Source organism: Durio zibethinus, chromosome 27, assembly GCF_047325235.1.
Source record: "Durio zibethinus cultivar Kanyao isolate XHJ-2024 chromosome 27, ASM4732523v1, whole genome shotgun sequence".
Lineage (NCBI taxonomy): Eukaryota > Viridiplantae > Streptophyta > Magnoliopsida > Malvales > Malvaceae > Durio > Durio zibethinus.
Window position 1 is genome coordinate 16585612 of NC_143188.1, and position 16930 is coordinate 16602541.

At 31.0% G+C, this 16930-nt stretch overlaps 1 protein-coding gene and 2 pseudogenes across 2 annotated transcripts; 1 reads left to right on the forward strand and 2 right to left on the reverse strand.

Moving 5' to 3' along the window:
- Window positions 1-767: 767 nt before the first annotated feature.
- LOC149511066 (cuscuta receptor 1-like) lies at window positions 768-1735 on the reverse strand. Its single transcript, XM_089756115.1, has one exon. It carries the CDS (start codon window positions 1707-1709, stop codon window positions 1032-1034), a length of 678 nt encoding a protein of 225 aa, XP_089612241.1. The 5' UTR covers window positions 1710-1735; the 3' UTR covers window positions 768-1031.
- Window positions 1736-2786: 1051 nt separating this feature from the next.
- On the forward strand, window positions 2787-8126 carry LOC111279541 (vacuolar protein sorting 38-like; annotated as a pseudogene). Its single transcript, XR_016334669.1, has 6 exons — window positions 2787-3026; window positions 4243-4448; window positions 4793-4977; window positions 5114-5261; window positions 5525-5752; window positions 7621-8126. The product of XR_016334669.1 is annotated as a vacuolar protein sorting 38-like (transcript).
- A 3409-nt stretch (window positions 8127-11535) lies between these two features.
- Window positions 11536-14248, reverse strand: LOC111279641 (cuscuta receptor 1 pseudogene; annotated as a pseudogene).
- Between the last annotated feature and the right edge of the window lie 2682 nt (window positions 14249-16930).

The following is a 16930-nucleotide window of genomic DNA, read 5'->3' on the forward strand; positions in this document are numbered from 1 at the left end:
CTCCTATGATTTCCACTAGCTAATACAAATAGCAGACTGAATAATCAATTATTACATCATAATCAAATTCCAATAATTGAATAACTGACTAATATATTATAGCATAACTATTAAGTTATGATCTCATTGGCTAACACCTTATATTCATCGTTGCTTTGGAAGATTCTGTATTTAATTTATTTAGTTGATGGGATTTGCATGTGTATGAGATCTATAAACCTCATTTTTATTTTAGAATAATTTGTAACCCTATAAAAGAAAATGAGAAATTGATAAACAAAAAAAAACACACACATTCTAGACTATTTCATATTACTTTAATATGATTAAATTTTTTAAAAAATTTTGATATACTCTTAATTATTGACTTATTGTGATGTATTTCATTTAAAATTCAAATTCTTACTCATACGACTGGTATTGTTTTTGTTTAAAATCTAATTTTTTAAGCATCAAAGAAAATAAATTGAAAAAGCTTTTTACGATCGATATAAAATCTGGTTAAAACAAATGAATCCAACCAATACAACTTTAGAAATGTTCTTGGTAGGCCATAGCCAGCAATCTTTGCCTTCACTACAATTTATGCCAAAAATCATTTACTAGAAGCACAAAACTAAGTCAAAACTTACGACGAAAAATTTGCCAATTTGAATAATAACTTGGAAAAGATATTAATAATAACTTGTGGATGATGGAGAATAGAGAATTGAATATTTGTATAGAAAATAAAATCAACAAGACATAAAGCTACAAACTTCCTTCAAAACAAAACAAATACCAAAAACAGAGTTCCAACGGAGACAAAAAGCTCTGTTGAAAGTGCAAAATCATCAAAGTACTCTTTCTAAGCAATCTGAGTAACCAAATCCACAACTCTTTCTACAACCATTTTAACAGAATAATCAGCTAAAAGAAATCCCTCATTTAAAAGATCAAATCACCAAATTTCTTTTGACAACAAAAATAAACTTTATCCAAATCTTCACCACAATCAAACTAAAGGCAAATCATAAGAGCTCCTATGACACCTAAACACATCTTTTGAAGATGTATAACTCAAGAAAATTGCCTACAACTGAGTAGCGACAAGTTGTGATGCAACTCTCAATGAAAGAAAACCATGCTTGTCGCCAATATGGATTTATGTATAGAACAACAAAAATTACCAATAAAACAATTACATAAGAAACCAGAAAGCTCACACAAAAAACATATGTGTCCATGAAACTACCTTCTCCTTCATCATCTGCCGTAGTTGGTACTGTTGTTGGTGAGTCAGTTTTAGAGCAGTTATTTTGCAGTGGAGGCCCACAAAGAAGAGGGTTTCCCTCGTAACTGCTTTCATCAAAGGTCCCAAACTGAGCTTTTGGTTCTTGAGTACTACCTGACAAGTTGTTGTGTGCCACACTGAAAACCTCTAGAAAGTTCAACTCAACCAACTGTATAGGGATTCTCCCACTCAAGTTGTTGTAAGAAAGGTCCAAACTCTCAATTTGCTTAAGTTGTGAAAATGATGAAGGTATAACTCCGACTAAGTTATTGTGTGATAAGTTTAACGAACGGAATTCACTCAAGTTTCCCAGTTCCACCGGGATTTGCCCAGTTAACCTGTTACAAGATAAATCAATCCCAGACATGTACTCAAGAATATCACCACCGTATGAGTAGGACACACTCTTTGTTGTAAACTCTATCCATTCTTCCATGTAGCTACTAGGATAATCACGTGATAAATCAATCCGAATGTCTATTGGTACTAGTAGATCCTGCATTAGTATTGCTATATACAAAAAACCATCTACGTAAGACTTCTCCTCTCTTATTGCTAGAGTTAAATTGCCCAAACAAGAAGGTATAGGACCAGAAAACATATTTCCAGAAAGATCTATGATGCTCAATGAATACAACTTGCAAAATTGAACTGGAATTTCACCGTTTAAATGATTATCTTTCAAAAGAAGGACGCTTAAAGCAGAAAATGTGCCAATCCTTTTTGGAATATTACCGGTCAAATTATTCCCTCTAAGATCTAATGTCACAAATGCAGAGCTATTAAAAACAAATGTCAATGGACCACTTAGTCTGTTTCTCTTCACGTGGACATGTGTCAAATATGGTGGATTGAAACAAGATGGAATAGAGCCAGATAAATTGTTTTGAGAAAGCTCCAAAAATTCAAGCTCATACAAGTTGCACAATTCCGTTGGAATAGAACCTTCGAAATGATTGTTGGACAAAGCCAATCTCTTCAAATGCGATACATTCCCTATCCATCTTGGGAGCTTTCCATTAAAACTATTATTACTGAGATCAATATCCTCTAGTGGTGAATATGACCAATCAGTAGCAGAGACATCAATATCAGGAATCTCTCCGGCAAAATTATTGCCAACACAAATTTGACAACTTGCTTATGTTGAACATCATAGGAACAATCTTTCCACTTAGATTGTTATTTGATAGCCTAAGAATATCTAATGAACTTGCCATGATCAACTCTTCTGATAATCTTCCAGTGTCCGATAGGTCTAAAAATGATAAAGTGTCCATGCCACTTAAACAAGGAGGGATATTACCGTCAAACCGTTGACTTTCCACCGACAAAAACACCCAAAATTCCTTTTCTTGTTTTACCCCTGCAATTTCCGGTGAAAATGATCCCTGGAAAATAATTTTTCCCGACAATATGATTCGATTGTCATGAAACTAAAACAATAAAAAAAAAAACAACTCTAATCCGGCGAGACGTTGTACGATGAGGTCGACCTATGGCTTCTTCTTAAACTCCCAAAATCGAGAGCTTTCCTCTTCAATTCTTTCATGGAAATCCAGAACAACGGGACCGAGACAAAACCCTAATTATCGACCCGAAGGAAATCAATGCAGCAGAAGAAGATGTGCTAGTAATTGAATGGGAAGATTTCGAGCATAAGCTTGCTAGATTGTGGAGTTTAACTTCTGCCCTTAAAGAATCCAATGATAAGAAGAAAAGTCTTCAAGAAAAACTCCAGTCACTTATTCAGGTAAGGCGTTTTCTGATTAAAATTTGGTTAAAAAATATATTATTTGGGAGAATTATGTTGTTTTTAGTGCATCAGTTTCGAATTTTTTGTTTGTAACCTGAATTTGAAGAGAGAAATAGGGGTTTTAATGGGAAAGGAAATTTGGGATTTTGTTTGTTGACTGGTAGTGGATTGTGTGAAAGATAAATGCGCATTGCTGAATTTGTAGAACTTTGGAGTAGTAATTCAGTTTTTATGTTAATTGTTTTCCCAAGGAAAAAGAAAAAGAATAGAAGAAGAAAAGTTTCTAAAGCAGTGGGATCAACTAGAGAAATAAAAATTTAGAGGTTTTATGGATTCTAGATGTAGTAAGGTGCAGTAAATTTTCTAAGGAGTTTTAGGTGGGAAAGGAACCATAATATGGAATCATTTTAGTTTTATGCTCAATGTTGTTATTTTGAAAGATGGTAGGATGAAGTTATAGTTTTCTGTATATATAATTTTTTTCCCACTGGACTTTTATTAGCTGTGTTTGACAGCTGATAGGCTCTTAGCCCTAGAGCAGCGAAGAAAATAGATTTCTGGGGTCTTCACTTCTGGTGTCTTCACTTAAATTGTCAACTTGGTTGGACAGTGTAGATGGTGAAATTGGTAGAGCCACTAATTTTAGTTTGGAGTACTATGATTTCTGTTGGGTTGTATAAATGTTTCACCAAGAATAGGAGAAAGAAGAATTATCACTTAAGCTTTATCGGAAGAAAAGAGAAGAGAATTGCCTTGGATAATTGAACTTTTTCCTTAACAAAATCTTAAATATTGAATTTGGCTGGATGCCTTCACTTAATTGGCCCACAGCCCTTTTATTCCAAGGTTTGTTGCCATTTGTACCAGATTTATATATTGCTTCCATTTAATTTCTTTTCTTCCCTTTTATCTTTTCTTTCCACTTCTCTGTTTTTTAGGTCCCTTAAATTGTTTTATATTGTAATTCAAACATACCATTGAAAAGTGGATAACGCATTGCATTTGCATTTTCCTTTTTTCATTAAATATTAGGAGATCTAAAAAGTTGAATTAAGAAAGACATACAACAGTTGAAGGAACAGATGGAGTTTGTAATTTGATATTGTTTTGTCTGCACGAAATTTTTTAGCATCTTCTCTCAATCTCTTTTGGTGGGATATATTGGACCTAATTAATTGGCCTGCTGATTAGCGCATGGGAAAATGCTGTGCAGGTCAAAACTGAGTCATTGAATCAACTGAATGAGCTGGAGGTAATGCGTGAAAGACTAGATGCAAGAAAATTAGTTATGGGAAACATGTTAACTCGTTGCATGGTTGCAACAGAGGATGCTAAAAAACAGGAGGAAATGCTTAGTGCTGAAGTGAATCACTGTTGGTTGCTGGTATCTCTCTTTCTGTAGCAAAGAAGCAATTGCAGGTGAAATATTTTTGTTCTCACTTGAAATGTCAGTTATCTTTGGAATTTCATTTGATGTTTTGAGGAAGGTTTAATATATGATAATTTAGAAGTTATTTGCTTATTTAGCTTTAGATGTTAGATATTCTCCCCTCTAATGCAAGAAATCCTCTCTCTCTTCCCCCCTTACACCCTGGGTAGAGGTGCATGGGGGGGATTAGATGGGAAGGATTCTCATTCTATAAATTCCTTGAAATAGTCGGGGATTATTCCCTTCTTGTGCTCTTATTTCTTTCCCTTCTTTTTCATATATTCAGTACTATTTCATAAATTGCATGATTGATTGTCTGACGATTTTATTACAGGAATCAAATGGATTACTCACTGAAGAAAGGGACATTAAGCTAAAAAATGTGCATAGGAAGCTTCGAGCAAGGCAACAATATATGGTATCACAAGTTTCATTGCTCTATCCCGTAAAAATCTTGGTTGGATCCACACAAGAGCAAGAACTTGAATCCTATCCAAGCAGTAGTACACTAGGTAACGTGCTAATAGTTTCGGGTTTTAGATATTATGGAGTTTTGGATATCTTGTACTTACATTATATTTAATTGAATATTCTGTATCTAAGTTCCTTTTGTTGATGCTGATGCCAAGTTCCTTTTGTTGTTGTCTTCACCAAGGAATTCTTCTGTATCTAAGCCCATTAACCAAGGATCCTTGATGATTTTAGGTCTGAATCTCGCCATGCTTCCTTTTACAAAGATGAGTTTTTTCACTGGCAAAAAGGAGGTTCAGAGATCTGCAACTGCCTTAGGATATGTTGGACATGTGAGTTCTATTCCTTTGGTTAATATAAAGTTATCCTTTATTACTGAATTTGTTTTCTGATAATATCAAGCTATAGGCATCAAGTTTTGTATATACCACCTACAATCCCTTGTTGCTCAAGGATAATGCTGTTATTTTATGTTGCTTAAATGGAAATATAGTATCTTGGGCACAGTCTTGATAGCTTGTTTCTCTTGCTGAGGCAATAATTTTAATTATACCTAATTATTCTTTCTTGTTTCTCGCTAATTCTTCATTTACAGGCTGTTTCACTAATTGCATCCTATTTACAAGTTCCCTTACGTTATCCTCTGCGCTTGGGTGGTTCCCACTCATACATTAACAACCATGCGCCTTCAGTAGAGCCTACATCTTCTGATTTGTCATGGAATACATCACTTTCTGCAAATGTAAAGCCTGCAGAATTTCCATTGTTTTTAGAAGGTCAAGACACAACAAAAGCAGCATATGCAGTATTCTTGTTGAACAAGGTGAGTTTTCAAATGCTATCATTTTTTTGGTGAATTATTCTTCTTTTGCATTTTTTTATGTATGTTATTGGATTCAAACCTCTTCAAAGTTTGCTTGTCCTTTACAGTTACTATAAGATGCTGTGCATCCACAGCTTTGAAAAAGAGTGCTTGTTTGTTTTCGGCCTTTACAAGTCATATTATGTTGTTGGCGGTGGCTAATCAAGATTCATCATCATGGTTGAAAAGTCCGTAGATTTTGTATTTAATTTCATCCAGTTTCAGGGAATAGGCTCTTAAGACAATCTATAAATGTCACCAGCTCTATCAGAATGTAACATGAAATCCTTATTTTTAACTATGAGATGAGATGAAGGATTATCAACAGATTTGAAAAATGTGATAATAGCCGCACCTTACGTCTAAAAGAGGTCTGGCACTCAAATCCCATTCCCCATAACTCTGCTAAACATCTAAATGGGAAAGGTAATGACCAAACTTTTGTTTTTCCAGTTTCTGGCCCTTTCTCTTCCTCTTCCCTTGTTTCCCTACTTTGAAAATTCTTTCCAGAAGTTTATTCTTTTCTTCTCTTTTGTTTATAATGCCTTAGTTGCAAATTCCTTAAGGAGAAATGCTCACTTATAATCCACTTGCATTATTGTAATAAGTTTGCACTGCTTCTAACTTTCTATGTGGTTTATCTTTTCTAAGTTTACTGTTTGTTCTAATAATCTAATTCTTGCACATCAATGAATTTTAATTTGCTCAGTCCTTATTCTTAAATGTCTGATATAGGATTATTCACTAAATAGGAAAAACCATGATGATGGTCAGACCTTACATCCAATAGCACTCAAAATCTCCTGTCTCCTAAATTATCAAAAGGCTAATTGGGAAACATGCAAATTATTTGAGTTTCCAATTTTGGTCCCTTCTCTTTCTCCTCTTATGTCCCCTTCTCTTAAAATTTTAATCTTTGTTTTGTCATATAAAATAATTCTATTCCCAACTCCTTAATCGGAAATACTTTCCCAATTCACTTGTAATTGTTACATTAGTGTATCAAGTGTAAACCACTATGTAACATTCTGCTTGTTTACTTGTTTTACCATTGTATATCTTCTAGCTGTTCTGATATTTGTAACATTTTAATGAAAGAAATTGCCATTTTATGGTAACTAACTATTGAAGTTTTTATGATGTTGTTAATCAATTTCAAATATAGCAAGCATTAAACCTGAACACTTATATAGGAGGGAGTTCAGTCAATCATTGGTAGACCAGATTAAGTTGCTTGTCTCCATGGTCTATTTATATTTTACTGAATATGGTTAAGGCCAAATATCATTTTTAGGTTAAAAGGGGTTTGTAAGGAAGAACAAAAGTAGAGAAAGAGTGGATACTTCTCAAATGAGACTAACACATACTAACCTTATAATTATCTGTTAAGGAATCTTGAAATATTAATGTTAAATTTTGTTATCTGAGAAGCATAGAAGGCCAACATACTGCAAATGGGTTAGAAATGTATATTTGTGACCAACTTCATATTCATATGAATGTATGGGTGCGTGACAAATCTCAATGGGTCAAGCTAGCATTCATCCTTGTCTTAATTCGTTGTACTAATGTTTTAAGAGTTAGTCAATGTTCCTTTTTGCAAAATGTTTCTTGAGTTAAATCAATTGGTTTATGCAGTCATAAGCGACATTTAACAGATATGAGATTCAAATTTTAGTACCTACAAGTTCTTTCTCTATTTTTAGGCTACAGGTTTTTTTTTTTTGTACAAAAAAATGTTTGTTGAGATGCATGACATTTTAATTATATATATTTTTTCAAATATTCATTTTGAAATGAATTCACAAAAGTCTTCCCTGTGTTTTCAGAATATAGAGCAACTTTTGAATTTCATCGGCATCAAGAGCTTAGGACCGCGACATGTGCTCGCAAATTTGAAGGAGCTTATGAGGACTGTCCAATCTTCAGAATTTATGAATTCATGAATTTTGATTTACGAAGGTAAACTTAATTAGTTAATTACAGTGTAAATGGACAACTTATAATTCTTCACACACGACCCGGGTGCAAATTTTTGACCAAGCACCTTTCATAAAGCCTTAAAAAAGGATCACAGTTTGGTTGTTACGAAATCAAGCCTAGAGTTGATTTCTAAGGAGCAGATTGTTTGATGTTACAGTAAAAATTCAGGTTCGGATGGTTCCCTTTCTGGATTTGTTTTAATATATGTTTTTTTGGTGAGAATATAAATTGAGAAGATAGGGAAATTAGATTGTTGTGTATAAATGTTACATGACAATGAAGTTGTAAAAAACCGAACTAAACTTTGCAAGACAAACCTTTTGGTATAAAATGACAGTTTAATTTCTAATCGGATTTTATTGGAGTTGGATTTTAAGGGTCAGGTTTTACTTGATTAGGTCTGGGTTTTTTTTTTCTTTTGGGCAATAATGGATTATTGTTACGGTAATAAATAATTTTTATTTAATTTAAAATTCAAATATTTTAGAACATATTAAAATTATTAATATAAAATTTTTTAAAATATTTTTAAACAGTAAAAATGATTGATTTGGATGTAAATAGATGGGTCAGATGGATCCTAAACTTAAAAGTAAATTTGTCATATGATACAACAAAAAGATATAAAAATAATATTATTTAAATTTTTTTAAAAAATTATAAATAAATTTAATAAAATTAAAAAATTATATTTTATGTTTTCCTAAAATTGTAATATATTATTTTCATATAAATATGATATAAATATAATATTTTACATAATACAATAATATAAATTGTCAATTCTATTTAAAAGTATCAATCGAATTTTATTTTATTTGATCAACTTATTCATGCACAACTCTATTTGTAAGACAATGTTATATTTGTAAAAAATAGCCTCTTCGTAAGGTATTGTTATTTTTGTTAAAAATGGATCAAATAGATTGTATTGAGAAGACGAAAGGCTAGAATACCGCTGAAACCCAAATCTAATGGAATGTTCAACCCAATAGCCATCACTTACCTGAGTTTGGTTCTCAAAACCATCTCTTGGAAAGTGCCACTGTTGGAATTTGCAAACTCCCCTCTTGCCCAATTCCATTCCAATCGACCCAGCAATTGACTAAGGGTCTGCAAAACTTAGTTGAGAGAGTTGAGACACCATCACGCAAGCCTCGCAACTGAAAATACAGATCACAACTTGAAGTTGTTATCACTACATTATTCTTTTGCAGTAGTTTGCTCGGCTTAGGACCTGTCGATGTTGGTGGATATCCACGTTGCAACACCATATATACAGGCATTTCAGGTTAAATGATTTCCAAAACCTGTAACATACATGTAATGACCATATTATTCTCAACTGAATTCTCTTTTACCAACTGGACAACATAAAAAGATTATCAATAACATAACTGGCTTTTCCTTTTTCCCTTTTCTTTTAACTAACAGAAAAAAGAACATAAGACATGAGTTGAACTTCAACCCAATTTAAAATTCATAGACTACAAGAATAGCATACCGTGTTGGTAAAGTTCATACCGCCTACTTTCAACTACGGTCAATAATTAAAAATTATTATTATTATTACAAAGTACAATTACCCTAAGCGAAACGGTAGAGGGATCAAGAAAAATGCCAGCCAGCTTATCAACAATCATTTACATTGATACCAAATAAAAAAAATAAAAACAGACCCTGAAAAAGGATAAAGGAAGAAGGTAATAATTCATCATTGACGATCAAGCACACATAACAAAGGCTAAAAGGTTTAGAATAAACACAGCCACAGGTGAATTTTTGCATTCATAGTGGTAAGCTCACTCTTCTCTCATTTTTTATTCTACCTCAAATCTTCTAAGCTGCTTTGCCTCTATCACCTCAATTTTTTAGAAGGTTTTAGAAAATAACCTTGCCATTCTAAGCAAACAAAATAATTGAGTTCTCTATTTAGCTTAGTTCCCACATAAGGAAAGCAAATGTTGGAAGACTTCAGTTAGCACGGCTAAGTAATACTTCACCAGAAGATTTCAATTCCGGGAAGCGCTACATGGATTTTATCACTTCTAAATCCTGGGAGGGAAGGACAGGGATTTCAGAGAGCCACATTATAATTCGATATTCTACTTGCAATAAGCCTTTTATCCTAGTATCATGGTACCACTTTGGTATTGGATCCTCCAGAAAAACCAAAGGTAAACCTTGACGATAAGAAAATAATTAATGATACCAAAATAGATTGATGCTTTAAATGGGAAAAAGGATCCAGTGAAGTAGGCGTGGATTAGGGGTATTATAGTAATTTTGATTAAATATAATAAGGAGTATTTTTGTAATTAATAGCATGACATAATAGTAATTTTGGTATTTCTGTAATTATGGTAGAAGGGCATTGTCATAATTTTGACTAATTATAAAAAAAAAGGTATTTTCTTAATTATAATGAAAAAGCATTATAATAAATTTAGATACATATCAAAATCACATCAAATAAACAAAGCGGTGTTATAACAATTTCTACGGGAATTATTTTAATATGTTATTTAACATTTAATAAGAATTTAATAGGGTTATTATAGTGAATTTAAAACAAAATTTCACATGTCAAATTTTTATTAAGCAACGGCCAATGTATTTTAGTAATTTAGTATGTAGTTAATTTTATATGATGTTAAAATTTCATATGTAATTTAATAATGATATTATAGTAATTTTTAAATAAAATATCACATGTCAAATTTTTATAAACCAATTGTAATGATATTTTAATACTTTAATATGTGATTAATTTTATGTTATGTTAAAAATTAATATATAATTTAATAGATGTGTTATAGTAATTTTGAAACAAAATACCACATGTTAACTTCTTAGGAAGTACTCATAAAAGCATTTCCATTTGAAAGGCATTATAGTAATTTTTTGCCATTTGTGGTAGGGGTATTTTTGTAATTATGGTACAGGATATTATAATAAATAATTATAAAAGAATGTGTATTTTCTTTATTATGATATGAGAGTATAATAATTAATTTAAGAGAAGAATATTTCTATAATTATGATATGGAGTATTATAGTAAATAATTATAAAAGAAAAAGATATTTTTTAATTATGGTATGAAGGCAAAATAATCAATTTGGTTATATATCAAATTCTTATCAAACCAAGAGAGGGGTAGTTTGATCATTTTTTAGGGGTTTATTTTCAATATATGAATAGATTTTTAAGTTAAATATTAAAAACTAAATATTTGAATTTAAATTTTTTTAATAATTTAAATTATATATTTATTAATTAATTTGATATTTACTTTTAATCTTATAAGTTTTAAATAATGACATGTGATTAATAAATAGCATATCATATTAATTAAAAAAATTATAATTCAAATATCCAATTAAAATTTTTTTAAATGAAATCACATAAAACATTTTAATCTTCCTCTTTTACTACTAAATTATTTTCATTAAAAATTAAAATAAGACTTTTGTAAAAAAAACACATCAAAATTATCAAATCAATGTGAAAGAATATATTTTTAAAATTATCTAAAAATAAATCCAATTAAAATTTTGAAAATATTTTTGATTATTTTAAAAGAATAAAATAAAATAAGTTTAAATTATATTCTTTGCTAATAAATAAATAAATGTATTTTCACTAAATTTAATGGTAAAAGTTTTACATTTAACAAATTTTAAGTTACAAAAAAAGTAGTACTGTAAATAAAAATTAACCATGCAAAGCATGAATTCAGAAATTTTAATTATTTTTAAAAAAATTTTATAGTAATAATCAAGTATTATATCATATAATTAATTATTACATCATAATCAAATTACAATCATAAAATAATTAATTAACAAACTATACTAAGTCCTTGTCCCAGTAGCTAACACCCTATATTTATTATTGCTTTGAAAGATTATGCATTTAATTTATTTATTTGATGGGATTTTCTTGCGTATGAGATATATCAACTTATTATTATTTTTTTTATTTTGGAATATTTTGTAACCCTATAAAAAAATAAATGCATTTTGCGATCATTTTCATCGATCAATGCTGAATTGGCTCATTTTGTAAAGTAATACTAATTTCCAAAAGACAGTGCTTCCTTCCAAACAAAACAAATACCAAAAACAGAGTTCCAACGGAGACAAAAAGCTCTGTTGAAAGTGCAAAATCATCAAAGTACTCTTTCTAAGCAATCTGAGTAACCAAATCCACAACTCTTTCTACAACCATTTTAACAGAATAATCAGCTAAAAGAAATCCCTCATTTAAAAGATCAAATCACCAAATTTCTTTTGACAACAAAAATAAACTTTATCCAAATCTTCACCACAATCAAACTAAAGGCAAATCATAAGAGCTCCTATGACACCTAAACACATCTTTTGAAGATGTATAACTCAAGAAAATTGCCTACAACTGAGTAGCGACAAGTTGTGATGCAACTCTCAATGAAAGAAAACCATGCTTGTCGCCAATATGGATTTATGTATAGAACAACAAAAATTACCAATAAAACAATTACATAAGAAACCAGAAAGCTCACACAAAAAACATATGTGTCCATGAAACTACCTTCTCCTTCATCATCTGCCGTAGTTGGTACTGTTGTTGGTGAGTCAGTTTTAGAGCAGTTATTTTGCAGTGGAGGCCCACAAAGAAGAGGGTTTCCCTCGTAACTGCTTTCATCAAAGGTCCCAAACTGAGCTTTTGGTTCTGGAGTACTACCTGACAAGTTGTTGTGTGCCACACTGAAAACCTCTAGAAAGTTCAACTCAACCAACTGTATAGGGATTCTCCCACTCAAGTTGTTGTAAGAAAGGTCCAAACTCTCAATTTGCTTAAGTTGTGAAAATGATGAAGGTATAACTCCGACTAAGTTATTGTGTGACAAGTTTAACGAACGGATTTCACTCAGGTTTCCCAGTTCCACTGGGATTTGCCCAGTTAACCTGTTACAAGATAAATCAATCCCAGACATGTACTTAAGAATGTCACCACCGTATGAGTAGGACACACTCTTTGTTGTAAACTCTATCCATTCTTTCATGCTGCTACTAGGAAAAACATGTGATAAATCAAACCAAATGTCTATTGGTACTAGTAGATGCTGTATTCGATTTGCTATATAAAAATAATCATCCATGCGAGACTTCTCCTCTTGCATTGCCAGAGTTAAATTGCCCAAACAAGAAGGTATAGGACCAGAAAACATATTTCCAGAAAGATCTATGATGCTCAATGAATACAACTTGCATAATTGAACTGGAATTTCACCGTTTAAATGATTATCTTTCAAAAGAAGGACGCTTAAAGCAGAAAATGTGCCAATCCTTTTTGGAATATTACCGGTCAAATTGTTCCCTCTAAGATCTAATGTCACTAATGCAGAGCTACTAAAAACAAGTGTCAATGGACCACTTAGTCTGTTTCTCTTCACGTGGACATGTCTCAAATATGGTGGATTGAAACAAGAAGGAATAGAGCCAGATAAATTGTTTTGAGAAAGCTCCAAAAATTCAAGCTTATACAAGTTGCACAATTCCATTGGAATAGAACCTTCGAAATGATTGTTGGACAAAGCCAATCTCTTCAAATGCGGTACATTCCCTATCCATCTTGGGAGCTTTCCATTAAAACTGTTATTACTGAGATCAATATCCTCTAGTGATGAATATGACAAATCAGAAGCAGAGACATCAATATCAGGAATCTCTCCGGTAAAATTATTGCCATCCAAATACAAATTTGACAACTTGCTTGTGTTGAACATCATAGGAACAATCTTTCCACTTAGGTTGTTGTTTGATAGCCTAAGAATATCTAATGAACTTCCCATGATCAACTCTTCTGGTAATCTTCCAGACAAATGATTGTCCGATAGGTCTAAAAATGATAAAGTGTCCATGCCACTTAAACAAGGAGGGATATTACCTTCAAAGGCATTCTTAGATAACAATAACCATTCCAAATTTGGAAAAGTTGAACATATATTTGTCGGAATTTGGCCTTGTAATTTGTTTTTAGATATGTCAATTACAGACACTTTAGGATTAGGAAGTTGTGGTAACAAGAGAGGACCGGTGAAAGAATTGCCCAACAAGAAGAGATTTTCTAATTTTGTGTTATTTTCTAACAACCATAACGGGACTGTTTCACTGAAATAGTTATAGGAAAGATCAACATATCCCAAGTCATATTGGTAATAAAGGAACTTAGGAGGTTGTAGGCTAAGTCCTTTATCTGTTGTACACTTTGACAAGCTGAAAACATTTAGTTGAAACTTTGGAATTGAAGTATGAAAGGAATTAGGTTCCATTACTATATTGTTTTCATCAGCCAAGAGAAACTTGAGATTTGGAAGGTTTGCAAGTGATAGGAATGGCATTGAAATTTGACAACGATTTCTTGAAAGGGTGACAGATCTAAGTGATGAAAGATTTGCTAAATGAGTCAAATTTCCAGTAAATTGATTGTCGGAGATATCTAACTCAAGAAGAGATGTCAAGTTACCCAAACAATAAGGAAGTATCCCCTCAAATGCATTCTCTTTGATGTCCAACTTTTCAAGGTTCTTTAAATCACACCAACCTGAAAATTTTATAAATTCATGGAAGAAATTCTAATTAAATTTTAATTTCCATGTCAAATTATATAGGAGATATTAGATAAAAGAAATAGAATAAAGGATTATTAGAAAGAGATGTATTCTGTAAGTTATATTGGAGAAATTATGTAGTCTTTAATTTACCTTGATTAGGCAAGGAACCCATGAGTCCACAGCCAGATAAAGACAAAGTTTTAAGAGAAGTGAATACTCCAATGCTTTGCAAAATGTTGTTGTTGAGATAAGAACCGTCTAGAAATATTTCCTCCACATTGCTCCACACATGCAATTCTGAGTAATCATAGCATGGAGGCATTATTAGATGTTAATCAACAAACATCTACTAATTTTTAGTCCTTTTGGAATAAATTAATGACTTACCTTGATCTTGAGTAGTCATAGTCTTGTTTAAGTAATTCCCTAGTAGAACGAAGGTCTTAACCGATGGGAATGCCTCTACTAATTTTAGTAGTAATGGAATGCTTCCATTGGTGAAAACCCCAATTAGATAAAGAACTTTTAACTTTTTCAAACTCTTATATTCTGTAAATGGAAAAAATAAACAAGTGTAAATTTTTATTTTTGTAGATAAGATTATATATCCAAGATTTATGCGAGATGAATTTTTAATAGAGAAGAATATTGAAACGGTAACAATTTTTAATATAAATTTTAATATACAAAACAATCAAGAAGATGAAAATCAAACAAAACTGTAACATGAAAAGGCAAAAAATTTTTAAAGGGAATAAGAATGAGCAGTAGTCTAAAACAGAATGGCAAAAAGCAAACAAGTCCAACTCTAAACACAACAAGCTAATACAAATAAAAATGGAAATATTTGGTATGCAACTGCAACATTTCTTAAAAAATGCAATTACCTAATGCAAATATATATCATTTCTAATTAGTAATCAAATTATAATGTATTTCTTCCTTTAAAAAATTGGGTTTAATGAGAGCATTTCACCTACAATTATTGTAATACAATTAAGTAATCACAATTCAAAATTGTGTGAGGTCTAACAAAATTTTATGTGGAGGTCACACTTATAAATGGTGGATTCTTATGTAATTCTTTATTATAATTAGAGAATTGTAATATTGTAGTAAAAAGTATATAATAAATAATTAATTTCTTTCTTTAAAAAATTAAGCATTAAATTTTAATATGCTAAATTTGTTGATCATTAAAACATCTACACCATTATAAACCTCACAAATAAAAATAAAAAAATTTATTTAAATCCATACCTTTACAAGCCACAAATTCATTCAAATCATTATAGCTCATATCCAGTTCCTCTATGTTGGTAAAAGCACCTAAGTCTGGAAAAAAAAGTAATATATAAATTTCATTAAATCATCTCAAAACACAAAATGTGTTTTTTTTTTTAAAAGTATTTATAACAGAGTTAAAATTTTGGTTGAAAAGTAATAATTAATTAGATTATGACTTAAATCAAGCTTTTAGAAATTGGTCAATTTTAACTGTCTCCCTATATCTATAAATAATTTACATAATTTCATCATTAAAGAAAAGAGACAGATAAACTTATTTGTTATATTATCTTGAAACATGAATTAAGATTTTTGTTAACAAATTCAAAATTTTTGCAAAAAAAAGTAATTTTACCTTTCATATCTATTGATCCATTTAACCGATTGGAGCTTATATGCAAATACTTCAAATTTGAAAGCCCGCTAAGTGATGCAAATAGGCTGTCCTTAATGAGATTATCACTCAAATCAAATTCTTCTAAATGGGTTAAGTTCAGCTGTCTCCCACTATCTACATAAGGTTTACATAATTTCATCACTAAAAAAAGATTTACATAATAGTTAATTATATATAACAACTTAACTAATTGAACAAATATAAATGCATACCTTGTGAGGATTGAAGGCTTTCAATTTTGTTGGAGTGCAAATACAACTCCTTCAAATTCTTTAAATTATTCAATTCTATGTCCATGTTCAATTCAAATAATCATTATGTTAGCCTGGTTACTCAAATAATCTTTTCCTGAATATTTTTAATGACTTTACAATGAAATAAACGGCAAAACAAATCTAAAGCTTTAAATGAAGAGGAAAAATCCCCAAATGTGATATGAGATTTTACCTATTTGATGAGCAAAAGGGTTCTAAAATAGAATTAAAAAACAAAAAAAAGGGAGTTGTAATAGCTTTACCTTTAATATCTATTGAGCCTTGCAATTGGTTGTTCCCCATATACAGGGACTTTAGACTTGGAAGGCCAGAAAGGATTGCAAAAGTGTCGTTCTTGAAGAGATTATTACTTAAATCAAGAACCTCCAAATTGGTCATCCTTAGTTGTATCTTCTTTCCTGTAGAAGAATATTTCTATTATATGCTACTGTTAATGGGAAATTTTATACATTGATCACATAATTAAGAACTTAGTTGAGTGAATTGAAATATATATTTTTACCTTGCTTTGATGGTTAGGAGCTTTCAATTTTATTGTAGCTTAAATCTAAGTTCTCCAAATTTATCAAATTATTCAATCGTATTCCATACCAAAGAG